Genomic DNA, 22,242 nt, shown 5'->3' with positions numbered 1-22,242 from the left:
TTAACACCCTGTTATCCCTTTACAGAGAGGTGTGAATATGCAAGCCAGACAAGACTTTTCATAAGTGAACCTGTGTTTGAGAGGAGACAGTTAAGGCAGGTGCCAGCAACTGTTAAAGAATTCAGCTGTTTACTTCTTGGTTTTTATTTTTGTTTTGCAAGGCAATCTTAGGGTTAAGTGACTTGCCCAGGGTCACACAGCTAGTAAATGTCATGTCTGAGGTCACCTTTGAACTCAGGTCCTCTTGACTCCAGAGCCCTGGTGCTCTATATACTGTGGCACCTACCTGCCCTAGCTATTTACCTCTTGAAGGGAGCAGGGGAAAAGGAGCTTTTTCTCCCTTCTTCCCAGTCATTGGCCATAGCATCTAGCAGCAAAGCTTTTTGCCCAGAAGATATCCTGTCCAACAGTTGGATGGTCAGCTTGAAAGAATTCAAGGCACAGTTGATGGAGCATAAGCACATATTTTAAATCTATACAACATGATATTGAATCCTCTCATTGTCCTGGTCATCATCTTCTGGACATGCTGTACCTTGGACTACAAATATGGTCTGATTAGGACAAGAGAACCATGGCCTTCGCTCGGGCTATTACATTTCTATTAATATAGTTTATGATCACATATCTAGTATTTGATCAAAACATTTTCAAGCAAAATCCTGGGCTGGGGGACTGTCAATTTTCAAAAAGAAATATAACTTCCAGGAATAAAAATATCAAATCCAGTCCCTTGTGAACCACAAAATAAACATCCTCCTCAGTGGTAAAGCAATACAGGGGATACCTGGATAGTATTTAATGTGATTGGTTCACAATTCTGATTCCAGAAGACTCATGATGAAATATACTATACATCTTTTGAGGAATGAAGGACTCAATGCAGATTGGGACACATACATATGTTTATTTGTGAATACACATTATATAATACACATGTATATGTGGGATATATACAGACGTGTGTATTCATATATATGTGTCTGTATAAACACATATATTCATATGTATATATTCATATGTGTATGTGTGTGTATAAATATATACAACATGGATATAGCCAATGTAGGAATGTGTTTTAATTGACTATACAGGGCTTTTTTCTTTTTCAATAAGGGGAGAGGCAGGATTGGGAGAGAGAAAAGGCAGATTTTGGTTAACTGAAAAAAAATTAAGTTTAAAAAATAAAGTGATTGATTCAGAATTGTGATTTCACTGGTGTGGGGAATCTTCTCAAGTGGAAATTCTTGCCACTTGCAAATACAGCAACGTCCCAGTAATCCAGTAACCTGGGGAGCTGTCTGACTCACCGTGCCTTGCCCAGAGTCAACAATGAGTATGTGTCAGAGGAAGAGTTAAATTCAAGTCTTCCTATCTCTAAGGCCAGCTTTCCATTGATTCTCTCATTTAAAGTGGAGACAAAAAGGACAACTGGCAAAATTTATTTCTCTGGCTTGCCTTCCATTTTCCCCATACAAACCCGGAATAATAGGAGTAATGAGGCCAAGTGCCCAATAAGCATTAACTATCAGTAAGAGGAAGACCTTTTGCAAGTTTCAAAGGTTTAGTCATTGAAGTGGTTACCAAATGCAGATTGTATTTGGCACAAATTACTGTATCTACTAGTATCCAATGACCCTAAAATTCTTTTAATGAGCAAGGATCCCCAGGCAGCTTACACTATAGTGATAGGCCACAACTATATGCCTCTCTTAGGTTTAAGGTTGACTGCATGGTCCCTAAACTCTGCAGAGGTTGTTTGTATAGAAGTCATACTTCTGCCTGGGTTCAGTTCCCAGAAACTCTACTGCAGCGCATCATTACACCTATCCTGAGACTGTTCTCTCCTACTCACCTTTGTCAGACATGAACAGGAAAAGGATAATTAGAAGTAATGTGGTATAATAATGATTGCTGCAGTTGGAGTCGGAATACCTGGACTGCACACACAATTCCTTTGGTTAGAATAGTGAGGATGCTGGGAGCCAAGCTGAGTTATATCCATGTGGGAAACACAAGCTTGGCTCCCAGCACTCCCAGAAACCCAAGACAGATCTGAGCCATTAGGTGGAGCAGTGTAACCTGCCTCTCTAATGACAAGGCCTATTTGCTTCAGCACTTCCTAAACTCCACCTTGGGGAGAGTTAATACTTGTCCGGTAATTGCCCTCTGGCACCTGGACCCCTGTGTCCCTGATGACACATTGAGCAAGCCTGAAAAATAATCTGCTTACACCTTTCTCACATACCAATGGGAATTATTCACCAGCACTTGAAAGCTGCTCCTTAGAATACAAAACATCCGAGTTGTAAAGAACCTTATAACGCGGAATGTTAGAACTGGATGGAATCCACAGAGATAATTTAGTCCAACTTCCTCACTGTATGGAGCCCTCACAAGCCTCTGTCAAAACTTAAGTTGGGATCACAGAGGGGGTTTTAATTTGCTTCCAAAATACGTAGATCAATAACGGTATTATCACCACTAAATTAAAAACAAGTTGTGAATCATTTTGAGCCCCTCCCTCCCATCACCTGAGAAAGGCCTAAAACCTGGATTGGCCAATCAGGAGAAAGACATTTTTGGGCCACTCTGAGCTTAACCTACCATAATGCCTTGCATAAACAGACATGCTTTGTTTTGCTGAGTGAACCCAAAATGACTCTTCCTGTGTCAGCAACTACAAGGCCAGATGAAGCCAACCGAAGCATTCTTCTGTTTATGACTACCAAAGAGAAGGCACCTTGAAAAGACACTATCTTAAATAATGGAACTTTTCTTATCTTTTCTTATTTTATATTATGTCATGTTAATGATAACATCCTGGATCTATAATTTCAATTGACACCTTGACATTCTCTTATCTTATTGTATTTACAACCTATCCTATTAAGAAATTCCTTTCTCATATTATGTTTAACACATATGGAGACTATAATTTTGGGCTGACACAAGCATCCTGAGTTGGGATTGCTCTAAGTATATAAAGGGTCTCCTTTAGCCTGTTTACCTCTGGGTTCAGAATTATTTTCTGACACCATCATGCATGATTCTCTGGCTTAATGAGAATAAATAAACACATTACAGCACATTTACAGCCTGATTCTGTCTGTTCCTTGTTCAAACCTTTGGTAAGAGGGAACCTCATTCAATTTGTTCTTAGGACAAACCTTTGATTAAGGGAGAAACTGATCCTGTTTGCTTCTTTGGACCAAACCTTTGGTAAATGGTTGACAAAGTTCCAAACTTTGTTCTGATTCTTAGGACCAACATACTTGGCTAAAACTAAATACAAAGATAATATTGCATGTGCTACTGTCCTCCAGCAAGGAGCTTTTAAGTTTTCTCTCCACTTGTGGAGATGGGTTTTATTGAGCCATCCCTATATTCTTATATGGTGGTTCTTACGACAAATTGCAAATATTTCTCAGAAGGCTTAGTCTGTCTGGGAGAGAGGAATTTTTTTCTCTTTGAAAACGGTTTCTCTCGGGGCAATGCTACTTTACCTAGGCAAGGAATGAACCTATGACCTTGCTTTTATTAGTACCATGTTCTAGTCAAAAGATCCCAAATTAATATTCGCAGCTCAAAGAAGCCTTGTACTAAAACTTAACAGGAATATAAGCCTAAAAACCACTAAAAAGCCCTAGAAAATGAGACATTAAAAATAACTAACAACATGTATAGCTCCTAACCTTCCAAAGCACTTACACAGCCAACCATCATTTTGCTAGATCTTCATAACTGGCATCCTGTTGGACAGATGAGGATATTGACACATTGAAATATTAATAAATAATAACTGACATGACCAACAAGATGAAGAATCAGACATTTTCTCTTATTCTCACACCCTTTTCAACCTCTCCAAAATAGGACTTATGCACAAGAGAGAAAGCAATTTCTGCTGCCTCCACAATCTAAGACACCAAGAATCTTAATGAAGTAACAGTCTGAAAGACTAACACCAGAGAAGGCTAATCCCTAGCCGATAACTCACTCATTCAACAACACTCTCTCCTTTACTGCCCACCACATTCTAGTAGTATAGCTGTATAACTTGATCCACGGACTCAACTTTACCAGCTCCCTCCTCTCAGTACCATGGAAAATCAAGAGGCAGAAGTTTGTCCTAACTGGGGCAGCAGTGTGGCAGTATCTGCTACAACAGAGCTCAGCTAGAGAACCGGGGTAGGATATACGTATGTGTGTCTATGCGGCATTCCATTAAACCTGAGGGGAAAAGCCCAGACTCAGCTAGAGCCAATTCTGCTCCTCCACCCCCCAAGTCACTTGGGGAAGAGACTGAGGCCAGTGAAGTATGAACTGCCCAGCATGAGAGAAGGCTGAGACAACTTTAGGGTCCACAGCAGGGGTGTGGCTTTGAGGCTACATGTGGCCTTCTAGGTCCTTGGGTGCAGCCTTTTGACTGAGTCCAAGTTTTACAGAACAAATGCTTTTATTAAGGGGATTTGTTCTGTGAAGTTTGGATTCAGCCTTGAGGCCAAAGATATACCACCAGTGGTATAGACTCTGATTCAAATTTGGCCTCAGACACATAACACTTACTAGCTGTATGACCCTGGGAAAGTCACTTAATCCCAATTGACTCGCCCCCCCCCCAAAGAGCAATATGAAGGGGAGGGGGGATGAAATTACCAAAAATCTTAGGAGGAAGAAAACTCAGCTAAAGATTTTGAGCATAAGCACATAAAATAATAAGGAAGATATTAATAACAGAAATGAATATGACCTCTAAAGCAGCCTCAAAAAGTCCAGGGATCTATGAATAAATAATCCAAGACAAAGGAAATTAATCAACACTTGATGAGACAGAGGATTCCCAAAAGTACAAAATTACAACAGGATATTCCTGAATGGTTTGAAAGAGAAATAACTATTGTGAAAACAGAAATTATAACCTGCACAGCAGAAATAATCAGCAAAATAGAAAAACTTGAAACCATGGTGGTAAGTCTCACCAAAAAAATAAAAAAGAGTGGGAAAACTGAGTGGGAATGCAAAAACACAGAAGTGAAGGATAATCTGGAAGAAGAGAGGCAAAAAATAATAACATTAAAAGAAAACATGCCCTCCATACAAGTAAAACATATTGATCTGGAAGACACGATGTATAGAAACAATTTAAGAATTATAGGTCTCCCAGAAAAACACAAGTCAAAAAAGCTGAATATCATAATGCAAGAAGTGATACTAGAAAACTGCTCAAAACTTTTGAACCCACAAAACAGCGTCAATCAAAACAATCCACAGATTGCCTCCAGAAAAACAACAAAATAAAACTTATGCTGCAAATGTCAAGACACACAGTGATTAAATTGCACTATTTCAGTGACAAATAATAAATTCTGCAAGCAACTAGGACAAAGATATACAAATATAAAGGAAAGGAAACTTGATTAACATGAAACTATTTTGCACCCACCAGAAACTGCAGTAGGCAAGGGGATAGTGTGTTCCAGAAAGCAAAGGACTTCAAAATGTAACCCAAGGTGACATACCTTACAATCCAGAGATTGACCATTAATGAAAAAAGAGGCATTCAAAACATTCCTAAAAAGAAAATCATACCTGATAAAAGTATTTACTTTGCAAATGCCTCAAACAACAGATAAGCAAAAAATAAATATAACAACAATAAAATTACCAACAGAGATTTACAAGATTAAGAGATTTCTTTCTAAATGCACACAGGAGATAAGGGTGAAAGAAGTCAAACAAGTTATGGTAGAGAAGCAGGCCCAAAAAACATCATGTACTCAACCTCGTGACACCAGGCCTACAAGTAAATCTATGTGTTTTGTGAGACTAAAGTAGATATTGGGAAGGCTCATGAAAGAGGAGGATGGGAGGAAGAAGATAAGACGGGAATATGTGATGTACCCTAATCAAGTCAAAGGCTAATGATGAAGGGAAAATAAATTTTGTAATCTCTGAAGAAAAGAGCCTACTGGAAGATGGGTGAGGAGGCATAGGAAGAGATTGAGAAAAAGGGAAAATCAGTAGGGGAAGGGGGCACCACCAATGAATGTTCCCAAGAGAGAAGAGAGATAGTCTATAAAGGAAGATGGAGACCTTATGATGACTATAATCTACAGGGGTGGGGAAACCACTCATTTTACCTCAGGAGGCTGGGAAATAAAGTTCCTGGGGGTAACTGACACTCAGAAGGGTAGAGGGCATAAACCCAGGGAAGAGACTTCAAGGCAAATGGGAGAAAAATGACCATGGGGAGGGCAAAGGTTAATAACAAACTACACAGTTAGGGATAGAGGAAAATTCCTGCCATGGAGCAATATCCTTTCTATCATCGGCAGGAACTGGTATTTCTAAGAGTGGACCACAACAGAAAAAGAGGACTTAGGGGCAAGAGGTATAAAGCAATAACAAAAGAAACCAAAATAGGTACCTTATAAGCTTTAATTTCATATAGGGAGCAAAGAAAGTGTAAGGGCTGGAAATCAAAGAAGAAAAATCTAGAACAGAAAGAAAGGGAAGATAAATAATGGAGAGAATAAGAGTAAGAAATCTTTTTTATAGAGCTCCAGCCTTGGAGGCAGGGGGATCTGAGTTCAAATCCAGCCTCAGACACTAGATACTTACTAGCTGTGTGACCCTGGACAAGTCACTTAAACCCTGACTGCCTCACCAAAAAGCAAAAAAAAAAAATCTTGTTAGAAAGCCTCAGAAAATGAAAATTTAAAAACCAATGAACAGAAGTTGAAGTAGAGAAGAGGAAAGGAGAGTTTATTTTGCTACATGATCGAGATAAAAAGGGAAGAACTAAATAACCAGATGAAAGGAAGCCTTTGTTTTTGTAGCTAGGTGGAACTTCCCATCAGATTCTTCTAGTTTCTATCCAGGACTGCACAGACTGGAATGGAATCAAACAACTGAAAGGAAGTGCCCTGAACTAAACCCAGTGAGATGTCACTTCATGATTTATCATGCTGAATATGTTCATTCAAGCCAGCAGTTGTATCATCAGCGTACACTGCTCGCTTTATTTGGCACAGAGGTAAGGGAACAACATTTGGCGGTGTGTTCATCCAATAACAAAGGCACATCTGCTGTTCATGACAAAGAATCCAAACAAACACAGGAAGGCTTATATAGACAGATACAGAGTGAAGTCAACAGAATCAGGAAACATATATGTGACAATATAAATAGAAAGAACAGAATGAAATTGAATGCTGCATGATTGTAAGGAAACAGCTTGGCCCTAGAGAAGAAAGAGATGAGGAAATACACTTCCCTCTCTTCGTCGAAGACGTAGGAAACTATGGGTGTAAAATACTGGATATGCTGTCAGATCTGGTCAATCTGTTGGTTGATTTTGCTGAATTGCTTCCTCCCATCCCCCTCTTTCTTTTAAAAAAATATTTATTTCAAAAGATAACTTACTGAGAAAAGGAGGTGAGAAGCGATATATTGGGAAATGAGTTTGATATAAAAACAAACAGCAGTTTAAACAAATCTAAGCATTATGTTATGTCTACCATCTGTCTATTGGCTGCCATCTCCAGTCATCCTGACTTATGTTTTGACACAGGACCCAGATGGCTCCCGAGGAGAAAGTGACACTGGTGACTTTGCACAGCTGTCCCTCACTTACGTCCAATTCACTTGCAAGTCATGGCATCACCTTCCTGATGTTACCGCCCTCTTCGAGAACAAAGAACAAACATCAACTCACCAGCCCCTGTGACTCCCCAGACCAGAACTGCCTCTCCTGCTCACCTCTTTTTGCACTACTTCCCGTTATTAGAATGTTAGCTCCTTGAGAGCAGGGACTATCTCATTTTTGTATCTGTACTTCCAGTACTGATTGCCCCGTCTGGCATATAATGAGCACTTAAGTATTTTGTCATTCACTTCCAGACCTTTCAGTCTAATGACCTTGCAAGATAATGAAATGAGGTTACTCTGGCATGACCTGCAAAAACACAGCACGAAAAATTCTGGCAAAACCATGATGGCTTCCTAGATGTTGAATAATCATCCCTTTAATAACATATTCTAAAATCTTGCCAACATGCAAAGTCAAGTCCACTGCCTTAAGCTTTCCGGTATCCCTTTCTGAAAATTGGCACATTTTCCTTCCTTTTAACCTTATGGCACTTCTTCCATCCACAGCCTTTCAAAAATCACTGTCAGTGACTCATCAATCACATTCACTAGTCCCTTCATTCACCTCCTCCTTGCCTGCTGCCTTACCTGGGAAACTTATGCCCAGGAGCCCTACTTTTCCTCATTACTGACTCTCTTCCCGTTTTGGGAAGGAATCCAGCCATGTCTCACCTCCCTCTTGCCTGGACTCTACCCTCCTTCTGTTCCCACATTGTCCTTCCACCATTACGCTTCTTCCTTCCCTTCTCCTCCTTCCATTTCCAGCACCTTTATGTTGTTGTCTTTTCCCATTAGAAGGTCCCTTAGGGAAGCAACCATCTCTTGCTGTATCTGTAACCCCAGCACTTAGCACTGTACCTGACACAATAAATGCTTTGTCTGTCTGCCTCTCTAGCTATCTATCATTACCCTGGGAAGGAGGTCGTTTACCTGCATGCAGTAATTTGGGTGCAGCTAATATGAGATCATCTAAGGCAGCTTGTAAGTATTCTCTTGCTAGCTGCCTATTTTTCTTGGATGGGTCATTCTGAAGGAAAGAGGAACTCATGACAATTCACAGCTCTTTGCACTTTCTCGTTAAAAACAATTCTCTCACTTAATCCTTACAGTAGCTCTATGACATAGGCAGTATAGTACAGCTCTATTTTAAAGATGAAGCTGTCTGGTCCAAGGACACAAAACTCATATTGGAGTCAGGCCTTCTGAATTCAAGGGTACATTCTACTACGTTATATTGGGGAATCTGGGCATGCTCACTATCCTAAATTCTCCTGTAATCATCATCCTAGGCTCACCAAAGAATGTAGTCTCCTGAAAAATCATCTAACTTAATCTCCTGTGATGTATTAAAGCCCAAAGATACTATGTCTACTTCTCCCTGTTCTACTTAAGGCTCTCTCATGACCATCATCGAAGATGCAGGTTTCAGCCAGGGTCCAGCTGAGGACACTGGCTACTATAGCATGGCCATCTGGAATAAAATTGAGAGTAGGAGCTAAGAAGGCTCTTGTCATTCACTCACTGAGTGTTGTTGGGAAAACCTTTGTCTGTGTCTCCATCTCTAAAATGGGAACGGTGCTAGTACTTGCTATACTTACCTAACAGCATCATAGAGTCATCATGAGGATTGAGTGAGGTAACACCATCAGGTCTGAGGAGGCCCCCAAATTTGGTCATGAACTGATTTCTGTCGGGCTTCAGTAGTCTAGAATTTGTGTTACCTTACATGGTACACATTTTTTGTTTTTAAAAATCAGTTTAGGTTTTTGTTGAGTTGTTTCAGTTGTGTCCAACTCTTCATGACCCCATTTGGGTTTTTTTGTGGGTTTTTTTTTTCCCTTTGGCAAAGATACAGGAGTGGTTTGCTATTTCCTACTTCAGCTCATTTTCCACATGAGGAAACTGAGGCAAATAGGGTGAAGTGACCTGCCCAGGGTGACACAGCTAGTAAGTGTCTGAGGCCAGATGTGAACTCAGAAGAAGAGTTTTCCTGTCTCCTGCCCTGACTCTATCTACTGCACTACCTAGCTGCCCCATCATTTTAGGTGAAGCTGGTTATTTGGAGATGCTTTATTTTCAGGCTGATACAGTATACATAAAAGGGCTCTAAAAAGCAGAGTGCTATACAAAAATAAGTGATTTTACATATTCACTCACGTACACATGCATACTACTTACCGGAAGAAACTTGCTGGCTTCCAGTCCTGGCTCAGTGAAACATGCAGAATACTAGGGAACACGTTCCTGGGGCGGTGCACCCCTGAGAAAGCAGAACCATCACCTCTGCTGCGGCTCAGCAATGGTGCTGAACTTTCCAAGAGAAACAAGACTAGAGCAAGGGTTCTTAACTGTTTGTGTATCACGGACTCCTTCAGCGGTTCAGTGGAACTCATGGACTACCTTCTCAGAATGTTTTTACAGACATAAAATAATAAGCATAGGATGGCAAAGGAAACTGATTATATTAAAAAAGTTACCAAGACTTTTTTTTTTAAACAGCTGAGAAAGCCCAGGTTAAGTACTCCTGGACTAGAGGGTCAATGACTTGGCCACCCCCCTGCTGGTGGACTCTCTGAGAGTAGGGGAGGGGACAAATTAGAATCAGATGATGTCTCCATTGTCTCTTCAGGGCACATCTGAAAAAGCACTGGATTTGGGTTCAAATTCTGACTCTGCAGCTTACTACATGTGACCTAGAGGAAGTTATCTTGCCTCTATAGGGCCTGAGCTTTATTGGCAATTAAATGAGCAGGATGAACTAGATATAATCTTGAAGACCTCACCTAATTCCTGCCTTTCCATGGTGATTTTAGGAGAACTGCAAGTAATAATCTCCCTTTGTATGGCCCAGTGGGGAACAGCGCAGTATCACAGAGAGGGCGCTGGATTTAGGAATCACAAGACTTGGGTACAAGTCTCAGAACCATCACTAATCAGCTATGCGACTTGAATAAGTAGGCCTCATTGGCTTCAGTTTCCTCATTGGTTAAACGAAAGTGGCTGGTTTTGACCATCAGGATTCTGGCGTAGACAGACAGCAATAATGTCCTGGAAAGAGCTGGGGTTACACTTGGAGGGTCTGGGTTCAAATACCTCCTCGGGCTATGGTTTCCAAATCTGCAAAATGGCTGGATTGGGCTAGATGATTTCTGAGCCTCTTCCAGCTCTATATCCTCCAAGGTGACTATATCCCACCCCTGCCACCATTAGCACAAATTCCCAAGAGGGATGAGGTAGCAAAAGGCAAAACTATAGGATTTACAAGATGAATTTCAGATTCATTTGATTTGATTAAGGTTTTATTCTGTTGTTGTTGTTGTTTTTCTAATAGGACAAAACACTACAATCCATTCAACACCAAGCTGGACACTACAGTGATTATGGGAGAAAGGGAGTGCTGAGGGGCAAGTTATCTTTAGCTTGAACACTGGATATCCAGATGCTTCAGATCTGGAAAACTTCTCCCCACCCCTCAGCAAGCACAGAAAACAAAATCAGATGAACATATTTATCATTAAATGTAAGACCACACTGGGGTCTCGGCACTGGCCAGCATCCAAGCTATCAACACTTATTTAGTAGGAAACTAACCCTGCTTGTGCCAATGGCATCACCATTGCCCTTAATTTCTTTGAAAATCAAGTACTTTATGATGTTTGCCCACCCCTGAGGGACAAGAGGGTGGGGGGAATACAAACTGACAAACCTCCCATCAACTGATGAAGGATGCACAAAACAGTAAATGCTTGTCCAGCCCAAGGGGCTGCCCCTTAATTTCGAGGTTTCTCTAACTATTGTACCTTCCCAGGAGGCCACCACCAGGGTGGGCAGGTCCATCTCTAGGACTAGAAGGAGATGGTGGCTGCTTGCCCTAGAGTCCTAGAAAGGTCCTACAGGTTAAAAAAGTCTAAAAGGGATTTAGAGAAGATTTGATTCGTGTGGGGCAGGGAAAGAGTTTGTGTTTTTCTCCCCCTCCCCCAACTCAGGTTTAGAGGTTTGGAAGAATGGCTGCTTGCAACACTGGGCACTGGATACTCTCACGAGGCTGGAACTACACTGTATCTCAGAAAATACAGGGATTATTAGGGGGCAGGAGACAACTGAATGTGATGGTAAGGACAGATCTCATGCTGCAAGCACATTTCACAGAACTGAAACAGCTGAGCTACTGCCACGGCCCCCTCCCCTCCATGAATCCAGAGGAAGAAAAAACCCTCTCCACTGGGGCTGAAAGCTACAAGGCACATGGCTCTGTCCCCTTAGGACCAGGGCCGCTTACAGGGACTGCACTGGAGGAGTCAGAAGTTGGGACCCATGTTCATAACTTCCTGTACAAAGAGAAATCATGGTGGCTCTGGCTGAAGTGATGGCTGAGGAGACTCAGGTATGGGGATAATCTAGACAGGGAAAATCCTAGTACTGCACAGCTCCCATCCTTCCCACCCCTAGGTCCAGTTCAGCTGAGGCAGACAATGTATTTCATTATGAAATAGGAATTGTGATCTCTCTCTTCAAGAACAAAGTCCAAGGCAGAAGGGAATTAGAGAGTATGTCTTCAAAGTGGGAACCAGGGGATGAGCCCTTACTATCAAACCATCCTATACCAAGGTCATCAGGAATCCACTTTGCTGGAGAAGCTGGGCCACCTGACATGACAGTTTGTTTTGGGGGACAATTTCAAAGGTTCTGTGCCTGGATATCTTGACAGTCCTGAAAGGATGAGGCAAGAGTAGCTTCTGACCTAGCCTCCTGGGCTGAGCTTCAGCTACACACTGGCCTTGGTTATTTCGTGTTCCTGGAGGGCCTTTGGCCTTCCCTAAATCACTTGCTTTATTGTTCTGAAGCTACATTCTCCTCAAGGCCAAACTAGTTTACACAGAATGAAGGAGTGGAGCTCACATGGACAGTTCATGCCAGCCAGCAGGGGGATCGGGGACGGAGGTAGGGTTGGGTGGTAGGTGCAGTAGATGGGGGAGGTGCTGTTCTCGTCAGCTATGAGGTCCTGCAGTTCCCAGCAAAGACCCTGGGTAGGAAAGGAGAAAGTCCACTCACATCCTCCTGTTCCCAGGAGAGGGGAAAAGGGGGCACCACAATAAGTCAGGCCAAATCCCCATCTAGTCCACGGAGGGCAGACTTGCTAGTGAGATCTGGGGCATTCGTGGAAGCCAGGGTTAGCAGCACTGGTGCAGAAGTAAATGGCTTCAGGAGCAGAAGGGTACAAAATACCTGTTCAAAACCAAAGAGAAAAGGTGATGATGAAGAAGGCTTAAGCAGTACTGTCCCTCCACTTCCCAGCCCCAGTACTGAGCACAGCAATACAACATACAGTAGTAGGGAGAGGGCTGGACACCTCCATCCGAATATCAACTCCCTTACTGTATGAGCCTGAGCAGCCACTTCCGCTTACCTAGGAATTGAGGTGCAGCAGAAAGAATGCTGGATTGGCGGTAGGGTCGGGGTCAAAGCACCCACACTCTACCTCTTATGACCTATGTGACCTAGTCAGTTAGACTAGGGAGATGGTCTCTAAGCCCTTCCAGTTCTCTGAGCCTGTTTCCCCATGTATAAAACAGGGATATTACAAGGTTTTATGTCTCTTACAGTGTTATTGGGAAGAAAGTACTTGGTAAGTTTAAGCCTTGGCTTTTCTACTCACTAGGCCAGCCATGTAGGGACCCTGTACCTTCCTCAAACTCCCTCACACCAGGGATACCATTGGAAGAAACAAGCAGAAGGCCACATCCCTAGTAGAATATAAGCCCAACAAAAGCAGAAACTGTCATTAAAAAACTTTTGTTTCTCCTGTACATCTAACAAAAGACCATGGATATATTATAGTGAATGCATATTGACTTTTTCAGACAGAACTTTCCAATGATCAGATTCATGTCTGTCTCAGTCCTGCTGCCAGCAAAAAAACAATATGCATTCAAACATAGCCTCCCTACTCTATTCAGGAGTCCTCAATGGTTAGGTATCTAAGAAACAGTAATCACATTAACTAGCTACCTAAAAAAAGAACTAAAGCAAACCCTGATTCAGGGTTTAAGAAAAATCTAAATCAGTGAGAAAGTTACTGCATATAGAGTATATGGCCCAAATACAGCACCTATCCCCTAGATTCCAAAAAACAGAACTCCAAAGGAAAAACAATCAGCACATATACACTAGAAAAACTGTCAAATATTAAGCCTATAATGAATACTTGCTGGGGTGAAAAGGTTTTTAATTACCTTTTTCCAATTCAAATAAAGATTATAAGACCAGAGAGCTCAAGCCGTAAGGGACCTCAGATGTTTTATTCATCTTTATCATTCCTGCTCTCTTCATCATTTTCACTGGTGAAGAGAACACACCACACTCAGGTTTTCTAAGAAGTATAATCTGGGAAGAAGGTACAACTTGTAGTCATGCCAATCCTGAACACTGTGGTTTTAGAGGCAGTTTTCAGGAGTGCGGTGACTTCCCGATGATCATTTCCTACTTTAGCTCTCTTACCTCAGCTCACCTGCCAGTTTTTCCACTGAGCCTTTCCCTGAGATCCTCTGACTAGATTTCTCTTATCTGATTCTATTTCACTTTGTATTTCTCTTATGAACAGAATTCTATTCTAGCCTCTCTTATAATTCTTTCCCAATGTCTTCTCTCCACCCACCAGACTGAGTATGTCCTTCAAAGCCCTAGCACAGTCTCCTGAATAAGATCATCATTACCATATTATTATTAATGTCTTGCATTTAACAACATTAATAATACCAATAATAGGGGACATTTCCATGGCACTTTAGGAAATGCTTCCCTCACAACTGAGACGTACATAGTATATCATCACTACCCCTATTTTACAAAGCAGGAAACAGACTCAGGAGCAGAGTTACTGAGTGACAGTAGGAGCTTGTGGGTAGCTAGGCGGTACCATGGTGCACAGAGTGCCAGGTCTACAGTCAGAAAGATGAGTCTTCCTGACCTCAGACCACTTACTAGTTGTGTGACCCTGGGCAAGTCACTTAACCCCATTTGCCTCAGTCTCTTCAGCTATAGGAAGGAAATGGCAAACCACTCCAGCATCTTCACCAAGAAAACCCCAAATGGGGGCACAAAAAGTCAGGCATGACTGAAATAACTGAACAACAAAAGTAGGAGCTTAATGGTCCAGTTCTCTTCCACTATCATAGCTCAGTTTAACAAGGCCCCAAATGTGTTATTTAAGGGTTTTTTTCGTGGGGCTTTTCTGACCTGGACCTGGTTATGGATTCATCCACATATGGGAACTCTTGGCATGGAAACTCCCTACATCGATAAAGAGAAGAAACTTGTCTGTAACTTATTCTCTAAAGGAGGTTAAGTGACTTGCCTGTGTGTGCCACAGGCAGGCCAAGTCTTCCCGACTACAAAGGCCAGTCATTTATCTACTACACTTGACTGCCTCTTGTTGATCAGGTACTGTTAAAAAATGCCTTGCAAGTTAGGTGCCCACTACAGTCTACCTTAGATGTTGCACAGAAGTGACCTCAGACCTTTGAAAGTTATGCCAACAGAGCTCAAGCTATGGCAGTTCCTATTTTGAGGGTGGACCTGGCAACAGACTCTACCTGTTGTCTGAGGACCAGAAGTTTAGAGAAGTTCATCACTGGGTTGGCCACTGGGTTGGTTAGGTAAGGAACTGTATTTTCTCACAGTGTTTTCATAAAGTGTCACTGACTAAACCATTTGTATCAGTGGGGAAAATGCCCACAAAGATGAAGTCACTGATTCTTGAAGTCCTTCAGTGAATTGATCCTAATTTGTTTTCTACTGCCCCCTCAAAACTTTGATTTCCAACACACCCCTAAAAACAAAGGCAAGAACACAAAGTCAACTAACTCTCTGTGTGCCTCTCCATCGTCATCCCCCGGTCTGCTGACCCCACGCTCCCCAAGGCTCACTGAGCAGCAGCTTGGGTTGGCAGCCCAGAAGGTGGCCGCTCCACCTTTAGAGCCCATCCCACTGGGCTGGTTTATTGTGGTGCAGAGGTGAGGCTCTTAAGTGAAGGTAATTGGATACTCAGGCACCTCTTGGTGGCTTCCGGGAAGGGCTTTCTGACCAAATCACATGGCTCTGCTGTACTCGATGCCACTCTTGGCAGAAATGCTTGACCATGGCAGAAGGCTGCAAAGAAGACTCTGGGCCTGGCGATAAATTCGCTGTGGAATTGAACATGGGCTCAGGTTGGCTAATGCAGACCCGATGTGCTGAATGTAGTCAGTGGGATTCAGTTAAGGAATATTCCTCTCCAAGGGATCTTCAAAACAAAACAAATCACCCCCCTTACATTCCCCTCCCCCACCCCATCTTCTCCCTCTCCTCAAATAAAGATAGCCAACTTCAATAGCCATTTCAGTACCACCACATTTGCCAATGCAGAGGATTATGGACAGCACAAAATCCTCCCCGGAAGACGATGCTCTCTCCATTTGACTTGAGCTATATATACCCCAAGAGCTTTTGCAGTCACAAAGGAACAAAAGAGCCAGCGCTTGGGCACAGAATCTTTTCACCAAATTAGAAATTATGTCTATGGTGTATACATGCCAATAGAGAGACAGCTGGTGGGGTACGGATTGGGAGAGAGGAGCACAGCCTGAGGTGACACAATAGCCTGGAGAGACTCCAGGAATTACATACAAATCAGAGCACCCATAGACAAAGGGTCACTGGGTTTTAGAGTTGGAAGGGCTCATCTAGTCCAATACCCTCATTTCACAGATGTAGAAAATGAGGCCTGGAGTATCTGTGGGAGTGGAGACCAAATTCAGGGTTCTTTCTACTATATTCCAAGAAAATTCTTCAAATTGTCTTCAGATGTCCATTATGTAAGCTTCTTGACTGAGGACAGGCCCTGTTTCACCTTCATCTTTGTATTCCCAGCACCAAGCTCAATGTCTGCACGTAGGAGGCACTTAATAAATGCTTGTTGACTGATTTTAACACAAATATACAAATATACTCCAGTTCAAAGAGTGTTAATAGTCATAAAGAAGTCCATTTCTAGAATGGGCCACAGGGAATCAACTTTTTGGTTCGTTTTCTTGAATAGAAGAATGACTCGGTAAACTCTCATCTTTTAAGTAGATTGTAAGATCTCTGAGGGTAGGGGGCCGTTTCACCTTTGTTTTTGTATGCTGGGTGCCTAGCACAGTAAAACTGGCACACAGCAGACACAATGTCTGTTGAACAATTCTAAAACACACACACACCCTCCACAGTTCATAGGGTATCATATGTCATGAGCATAAACTGTAGAGAATCAATCTTTTGGCTTGTTTTCTTAGACAGCAGAAAGGCGCAGCAAGCTCTTGGCCTTTCAGTAGAATGTAAGTTCCTCGAGGGAAGCAACTGCTCCCTTTTTTGTCTTTGCATCCCCAGTGCCTAGGACAGTTCTTGGCACACAGACAGCACTTAATAAAAAACACTTGTTGACTGATGAGTGTGGGTACCTAACGCCTGGCTCATTCATATGACCTCATCCAAAACACACTCAATAGTATTACTGCTGGGAAACCTCTCTGCCAGCTTCCTATAAAAGGGACCTGGAAAGAGCGAGAGAGGAAATCATACTTTCAACTTATGTCCTGTCCGTAAAGGAAGAGGAACCAATTTAAATCTAAGTGTAGGTCCTATTTAGATTGCAGAAAAATCATTATTCTTATTTAGGACTCAGAAGATTAAAATCTATATCTAAATTTTAATTGTAATCTTGGGAATACTGGGTGGTAGGAAGGACCTTATGAAGATAAGGTTTTTGTTTTTTAAAAAGAACATATTTATATAGTGCTTTAGAAAGTGAGTTCAAAGACATTCTCATTTAATATTCTTAACAAGTTTGTGAGGTAGGCAAGGCAACTATTATTATCCCCATTTTCTAGATGAGGAAACTGAGGCTCAGAGTGTCACAGTTAGAAATGATAAGTACAGGATCTGAATCTAGGTTTTGTTTGTTTTAAAACTTCAAGCCCAGTATGCTCTTATACTCTGCTACCTCTTCAACATGTACAGCTAGTCCACAGATCACAGGCCTAGAGATGGGCCTTTATAGAATGTCCAGTCTAACCCCTTCATGTTAGAAATCAGATAAATGAGACCCTGGGAAGTTAAATAACTTGCCCAAGGTCACAAAGGCAGTGTCAGAGGCAAGATTTGAACTCAGGTCCTCTGACTCTGGAGTCATTGTGCTTTCCAGGTTCCAAATAATGGTGGCCCAAGATTCCCTTGGAACATGAATTAGTTCGGGACAAATGCTAACACACTGTGGTCACCTCATTGCTGGCTTGTTGAGAGTGATCTGAAGGAGGCTGCTACTCTTCCATCTCAGCCTCTAGCTTTCAGTTTGCACTAAAGAGAGATAACAAGGAAAACCTCTGTGAACAAAGAAAAGGATATAAAATTGTCCAAGGAGGATGCCCCCCATTGATGTAGAGTACGTAGGTGAAGCCATCTTTGAGGACTCCTCTTATGGAGTAATAATAGGGTAGATAGTGGTGTTGCTTAAAGTCTCTATTTTCATAGAAATTTATTGCTGTATTGTTAGTGGTGAGGACATGCAGGTAGATGGCTTTACAGTGGTCTTGAGCCGTAGTAGATATATGATCCTTTAGGCTTTCAAGTAAAAGGGAACCTAGCAAAGAAAGAGAAAGAAGGGAGGGAGGGGAGGAAGGTTGTTACACACAACTGGACCAAGAGAAGAAACACAGAAAATACCCTCAATCCTCCCCATTCTTCAAGCCCACTCAGGTATCAGTCAACTCTTCCTTGAAGCCTTTCCCAAGTAATCTCTAATCTACATGGCGCATTCTACTCCTCTCCTGTACTTCTTATAGTCTCATCTTATATTGCTGTAACATTCTACAAAGCCCCAGGGCACAGAGGAAAGACAATGAATTCAGAGTCAAAGGACCTGGGTTCAAAAGACGGCTCAGCTACTTTTAGCACATGACTTGAGATAATCATGTTATCTATCTCAGTTTTAATTTCCTCATCACACATTTAGACTACCTACCTCAGAAGGTGGTTGTGAGAAAAGCATTTTGTAAATTATGAAATGCTATACAGTTATCCCTTCCACATTGAGACTCTTCCCATCATAGTTTTGATATATCTTATGTTGACATAAGAAATTAAATGGGAATTTTTTGGGAGTTTGGTGGAAGCCACAGACAACACAAAAAAAGTTTAGAAACTCAGAAATGCATAAAATATATATAAGGTATTGTATAATATCAACATATGTTATCTTTTAATAACAGAATAATTCAGACTTCTTCTCTAGTACAAAAGGAGGGCCAAAAGATTTTACTCACGTTTTCCATATTGTAGGGGCGCTATGCGCCGAACTCCCTCAAAGTGGAAGGAAGGGATAACTGTATACAGTAAATATGAGACAGCAGTAACACACTTCATAAACACATTAAATCTCATTCCTGCTAGATTATAAGCTCTACGCAGGGAAGGACTATATCTTAATTACCATGGTAAATTCCCTCTGGAAGGCATTAAGATGCTCTTTATACAGTAAGAACTTCACCTTCATCACCATCTTCTTCAGGTATTTATTAAGCCCTTACTATGTGGCAGACACTGTACTAAGTGCTGGGGACACAAAGAAAGGCAAAAACACGGTCTATAGTCTCTGCCTTTAAGTGAGTCACAATGTAATAGCAGAGACAATATGCAAACAACCATGTGTATAGAAGTATCATACAGTGTAAATGGAAGGTGACCTAATAGGACAAAAGCACTGTCAGTGAGCAGGATCAGGAAAAAGGGGATAAGCCTCTTGTAGAAGGTGAGATTTGGGCTGAGGGCTGAAGGAAGTCAGGTAAACCAAGAGATCAAGGTGAGGAAGAAGGGCATTCCAGGCATGTTGCTGCCCTCCACAGAATGTAAGTTCTTTGAGGGCAGGGGCTGTTTCATTCTTGTCTCTGTACTCTCAATTCCCAGAGCAATGCCTGGCACACAGTACTTCAAGAGTGTTTGCAGAATGAAAATGGATTCCTTCGTTGGAACCTTCTGTGGATTTTCATATAAAGTGTTAACATCACAATGTCCTAGGCACCAAAATTCCTGAAGTCTGAAGTTTGTTTCTATAACAATTGTTTCAGAAGCATGAACTTGGCTGAATTTAAAATTCTACTGAGTTTAACGTGTCTAAAATTAGTCTAGACTTTCTAAATTTATTATGTTCTCTATAGCTACAAACTAACGGGTCAACATCAAAGGAGTCTAAATAAATAACAGCTATTGGCTCAAATGGTCTATAGCTAGAGAAAGATATATTTAGAAAACATAATTATAGATTATCATTTATTAGGATAAGACAGAGCCTGCACTGAAGAGGGGAAACTATCTGGTTATAGGAAATACTGGGACTGGGCCCCACTTGAAGAATAAATGTGAAATTTACATCTATTTGTGAAATTCAAGCACCTAATTAAAAATAAACTACAATTAATTCAGAAAATATGTGATTCTTATTATGTTAATGCCTGTAATTTTAAAAAAGAGCCCTCAGTTCAAACAAATTTATTACAGCTGCCTACCACGTATCTGAATTCGTCTCACTGCTTTTTACAACTCTCTATTACTTGGCCCTACCCTACTTATCTACCTAATAAATACCTCAATTGGCATTTATTACTTCAGCCAAGCTAATCTTTTTTTCTTTAAATACATCTATTAATTTTTATATGCATTAACATTCTATTCCTCTCACTACTCTCCCCACTGAAACAAACAACTAAAAAAAGAAAGAGAAAGAAACAAAAACTCCCATAAACACACAGTCCGGCAAAACAAATTCCCATATTGCAGACTAGTCTTTTTATTGTTCCTTATACATATTGAGCTCATTCCCATTTCAGAGTCTTTACTAATGATATTGCCCTTGCCTAAAACGCCTTCTCTTTTTCTCCTCTGTCTTTCTAAATCCTACGTATCTTTCAAAGTCAACTTAAGTTTCTCCTAACTCAGACTCACAGAACATTAGAACTTATAGACCCTATCTAATCTAACCTTTTCATTTCACAGGGGAGACGCAGTAAGAGGCAAGCGATCTGCCCATTTTCACAAGAATCAAAGGCCTAAATCTTCTGACTCTGGGCTCACTCAGTGCGGTCATAATCAATCAATCAACAAACACCTATTAAGGAACAAAGCCGCTCCAGGCACTGTCTCACATGATGGAGTCCTCTTACGACCACCTTTATGCACCCATGTCTCTACCTTTTCTGAATGCCTACTGCAGAGAGTCCAACGCCATTCAGCACAGTTTGCCGACGGTTTTCTATGTATTGGCATTGTCTCTCTTTGTTGTTGCTGAGTCATTTCAGTCTCTTCATGACCCCATTTGGGGTTTTCTTGGCACGATATGGGAGTGGTTTGTCATTTCCTTCTCCAGCTCATTTTACAGATGAGGAAACTGAAGCCAACAAGGTGAAGTGACTTGTCCAGAGTCATGCAGCTAGTCCGAGGCCAGATTTGAACTCAGGAAGATGAGTCGTCCTAACTACAGGTTCTGACTATCCACTGTGCTACCTAGCTGCCCATTATCTCTCTAGCTCAACAGTAATTTTCAAGGCCGATTCTCTATCCACGATGACGTCTACCTCATACCAAGAACAAAACAGTGATACATTTTAAAAATAGGGTTGCTCATTCTCTATTTTGGTCTCTGCAGAAACAATTATCTCGATGGCTTCACTTCAGTCGTGGAAATTCATAGATGTGAGAAGATAATTAAGTATTCTTTCTGTTGCCAACTCTCTTTGAAAATCAGACAGAAGTAGAAAGAAAAGATGCTTTATGCATACAGGAGATGTGTGGAGAGGAAAGTGTGAAAATCTTTAAGTTTTCAGACATTTTTGCTCATTTACCATTTATATACTTGAAATAATATTGAAGGTAGCATAGTCTTAGCTTTAACTTTCATGTCGAGGACTGAGATGGCCTCCTGAATGTGTCAACAGACCTACCATAATCGAGGCCAATGTCACAAGACACAGCTAGAATGTAGACAGAGGACAGTGTTTCAGGGGGCTTAAGGAGCCTATTAAAGACAAGGTACAATCCTTATTCTAAAACAGTTTACGATTTAATAGAGATAAAACACTAACATGTACCCAAGACACAGATAAACCTACTAGTTATATAAAAAGGGTGAGTGGGGGCAGCTAGGTGGCACAGTGGATAGAGCACTGGCCTTGAAGTCAGGAGGACCTGAGTTCAAATCTGGTCTCAGACCAAACACTTCACACTTACTAGCCGTGTGACCCTGGGCAAGTCACTTAACCCCAATTGCCTCAAAAATAAACAAACAAACAAATAAATAAATAAATAAAAATAAGAAGGGTAAGTGGGGACTAGCGTAGTTGCTCATACCTAATATATTTATTGATTTAGTAAGGGGGAAGGTAAAAGGGTAGTTTTACTGATGGAATGGGAAGTGAGTGGGCTTAATATGGAAAGACTTACTAGAAGAGACAGCTTTGAACTGTGAGTGAAAGAAGGAGGACAAGGTGTGAGTGAGAGGAAGGAAGGGAAATGTTTAAGTATAGG

The 22,242-nt window shown here is 41.4% G+C and overlaps 2 protein-coding genes across 2 annotated transcripts in view; both read right to left on the bottom strand.

Annotated features, from left to right (window-relative positions):
- CLUAP1 (clusterin associated protein 1) overlaps positions 1-12,795 on the bottom strand; it is an 80,905-nt gene extending 68,110 nt beyond the window's left edge. The window contains exon 1 of the mRNA XM_078152644.1: positions 9,832-12,795. The gene's annotated coding sequence lies outside the window, so the exon portion shown is untranslated. The remainder of the gene's footprint in view (positions 1-9,831) is intronic.
- NAA60 (N-alpha-acetyltransferase 60, NatF catalytic subunit) overlaps positions 12,791-22,242 on the bottom strand; it is a 53,233-nt gene continuing 43,781 nt past the window's right edge. Inside the window, exons 5-7 of the mRNA XM_020995502.2 lie at positions 18,073-18,307; positions 15,705-15,897; positions 12,791-12,879 (exon numbers count right to left, since the gene is read on the bottom strand). Coding sequence (XP_020851161.1) covers positions 15,741-15,897; positions 18,073-18,307 — 392 coding nt within the window. The 3' untranslated portion in view covers positions 12,791-12,879; positions 15,705-15,740. The remainder of the gene's footprint in view (positions 12,880-15,704; positions 15,898-18,072; positions 18,308-22,242) is intronic.

This window comes from Phascolarctos cinereus, unplaced genomic scaffold (assembly GCF_003287225.1).
Source record: "Phascolarctos cinereus isolate Bilbo 61053 unplaced genomic scaffold, phaCin_HiC Scaffold_4;HRSCAF=312, whole genome shotgun sequence".
Classification (NCBI taxonomy): Eukaryota; Metazoa; Chordata; class Mammalia; order Diprotodontia; family Phascolarctidae; genus Phascolarctos; species Phascolarctos cinereus.
This window is presented reverse-complemented; position numbering and strand designations above follow the sequence as displayed.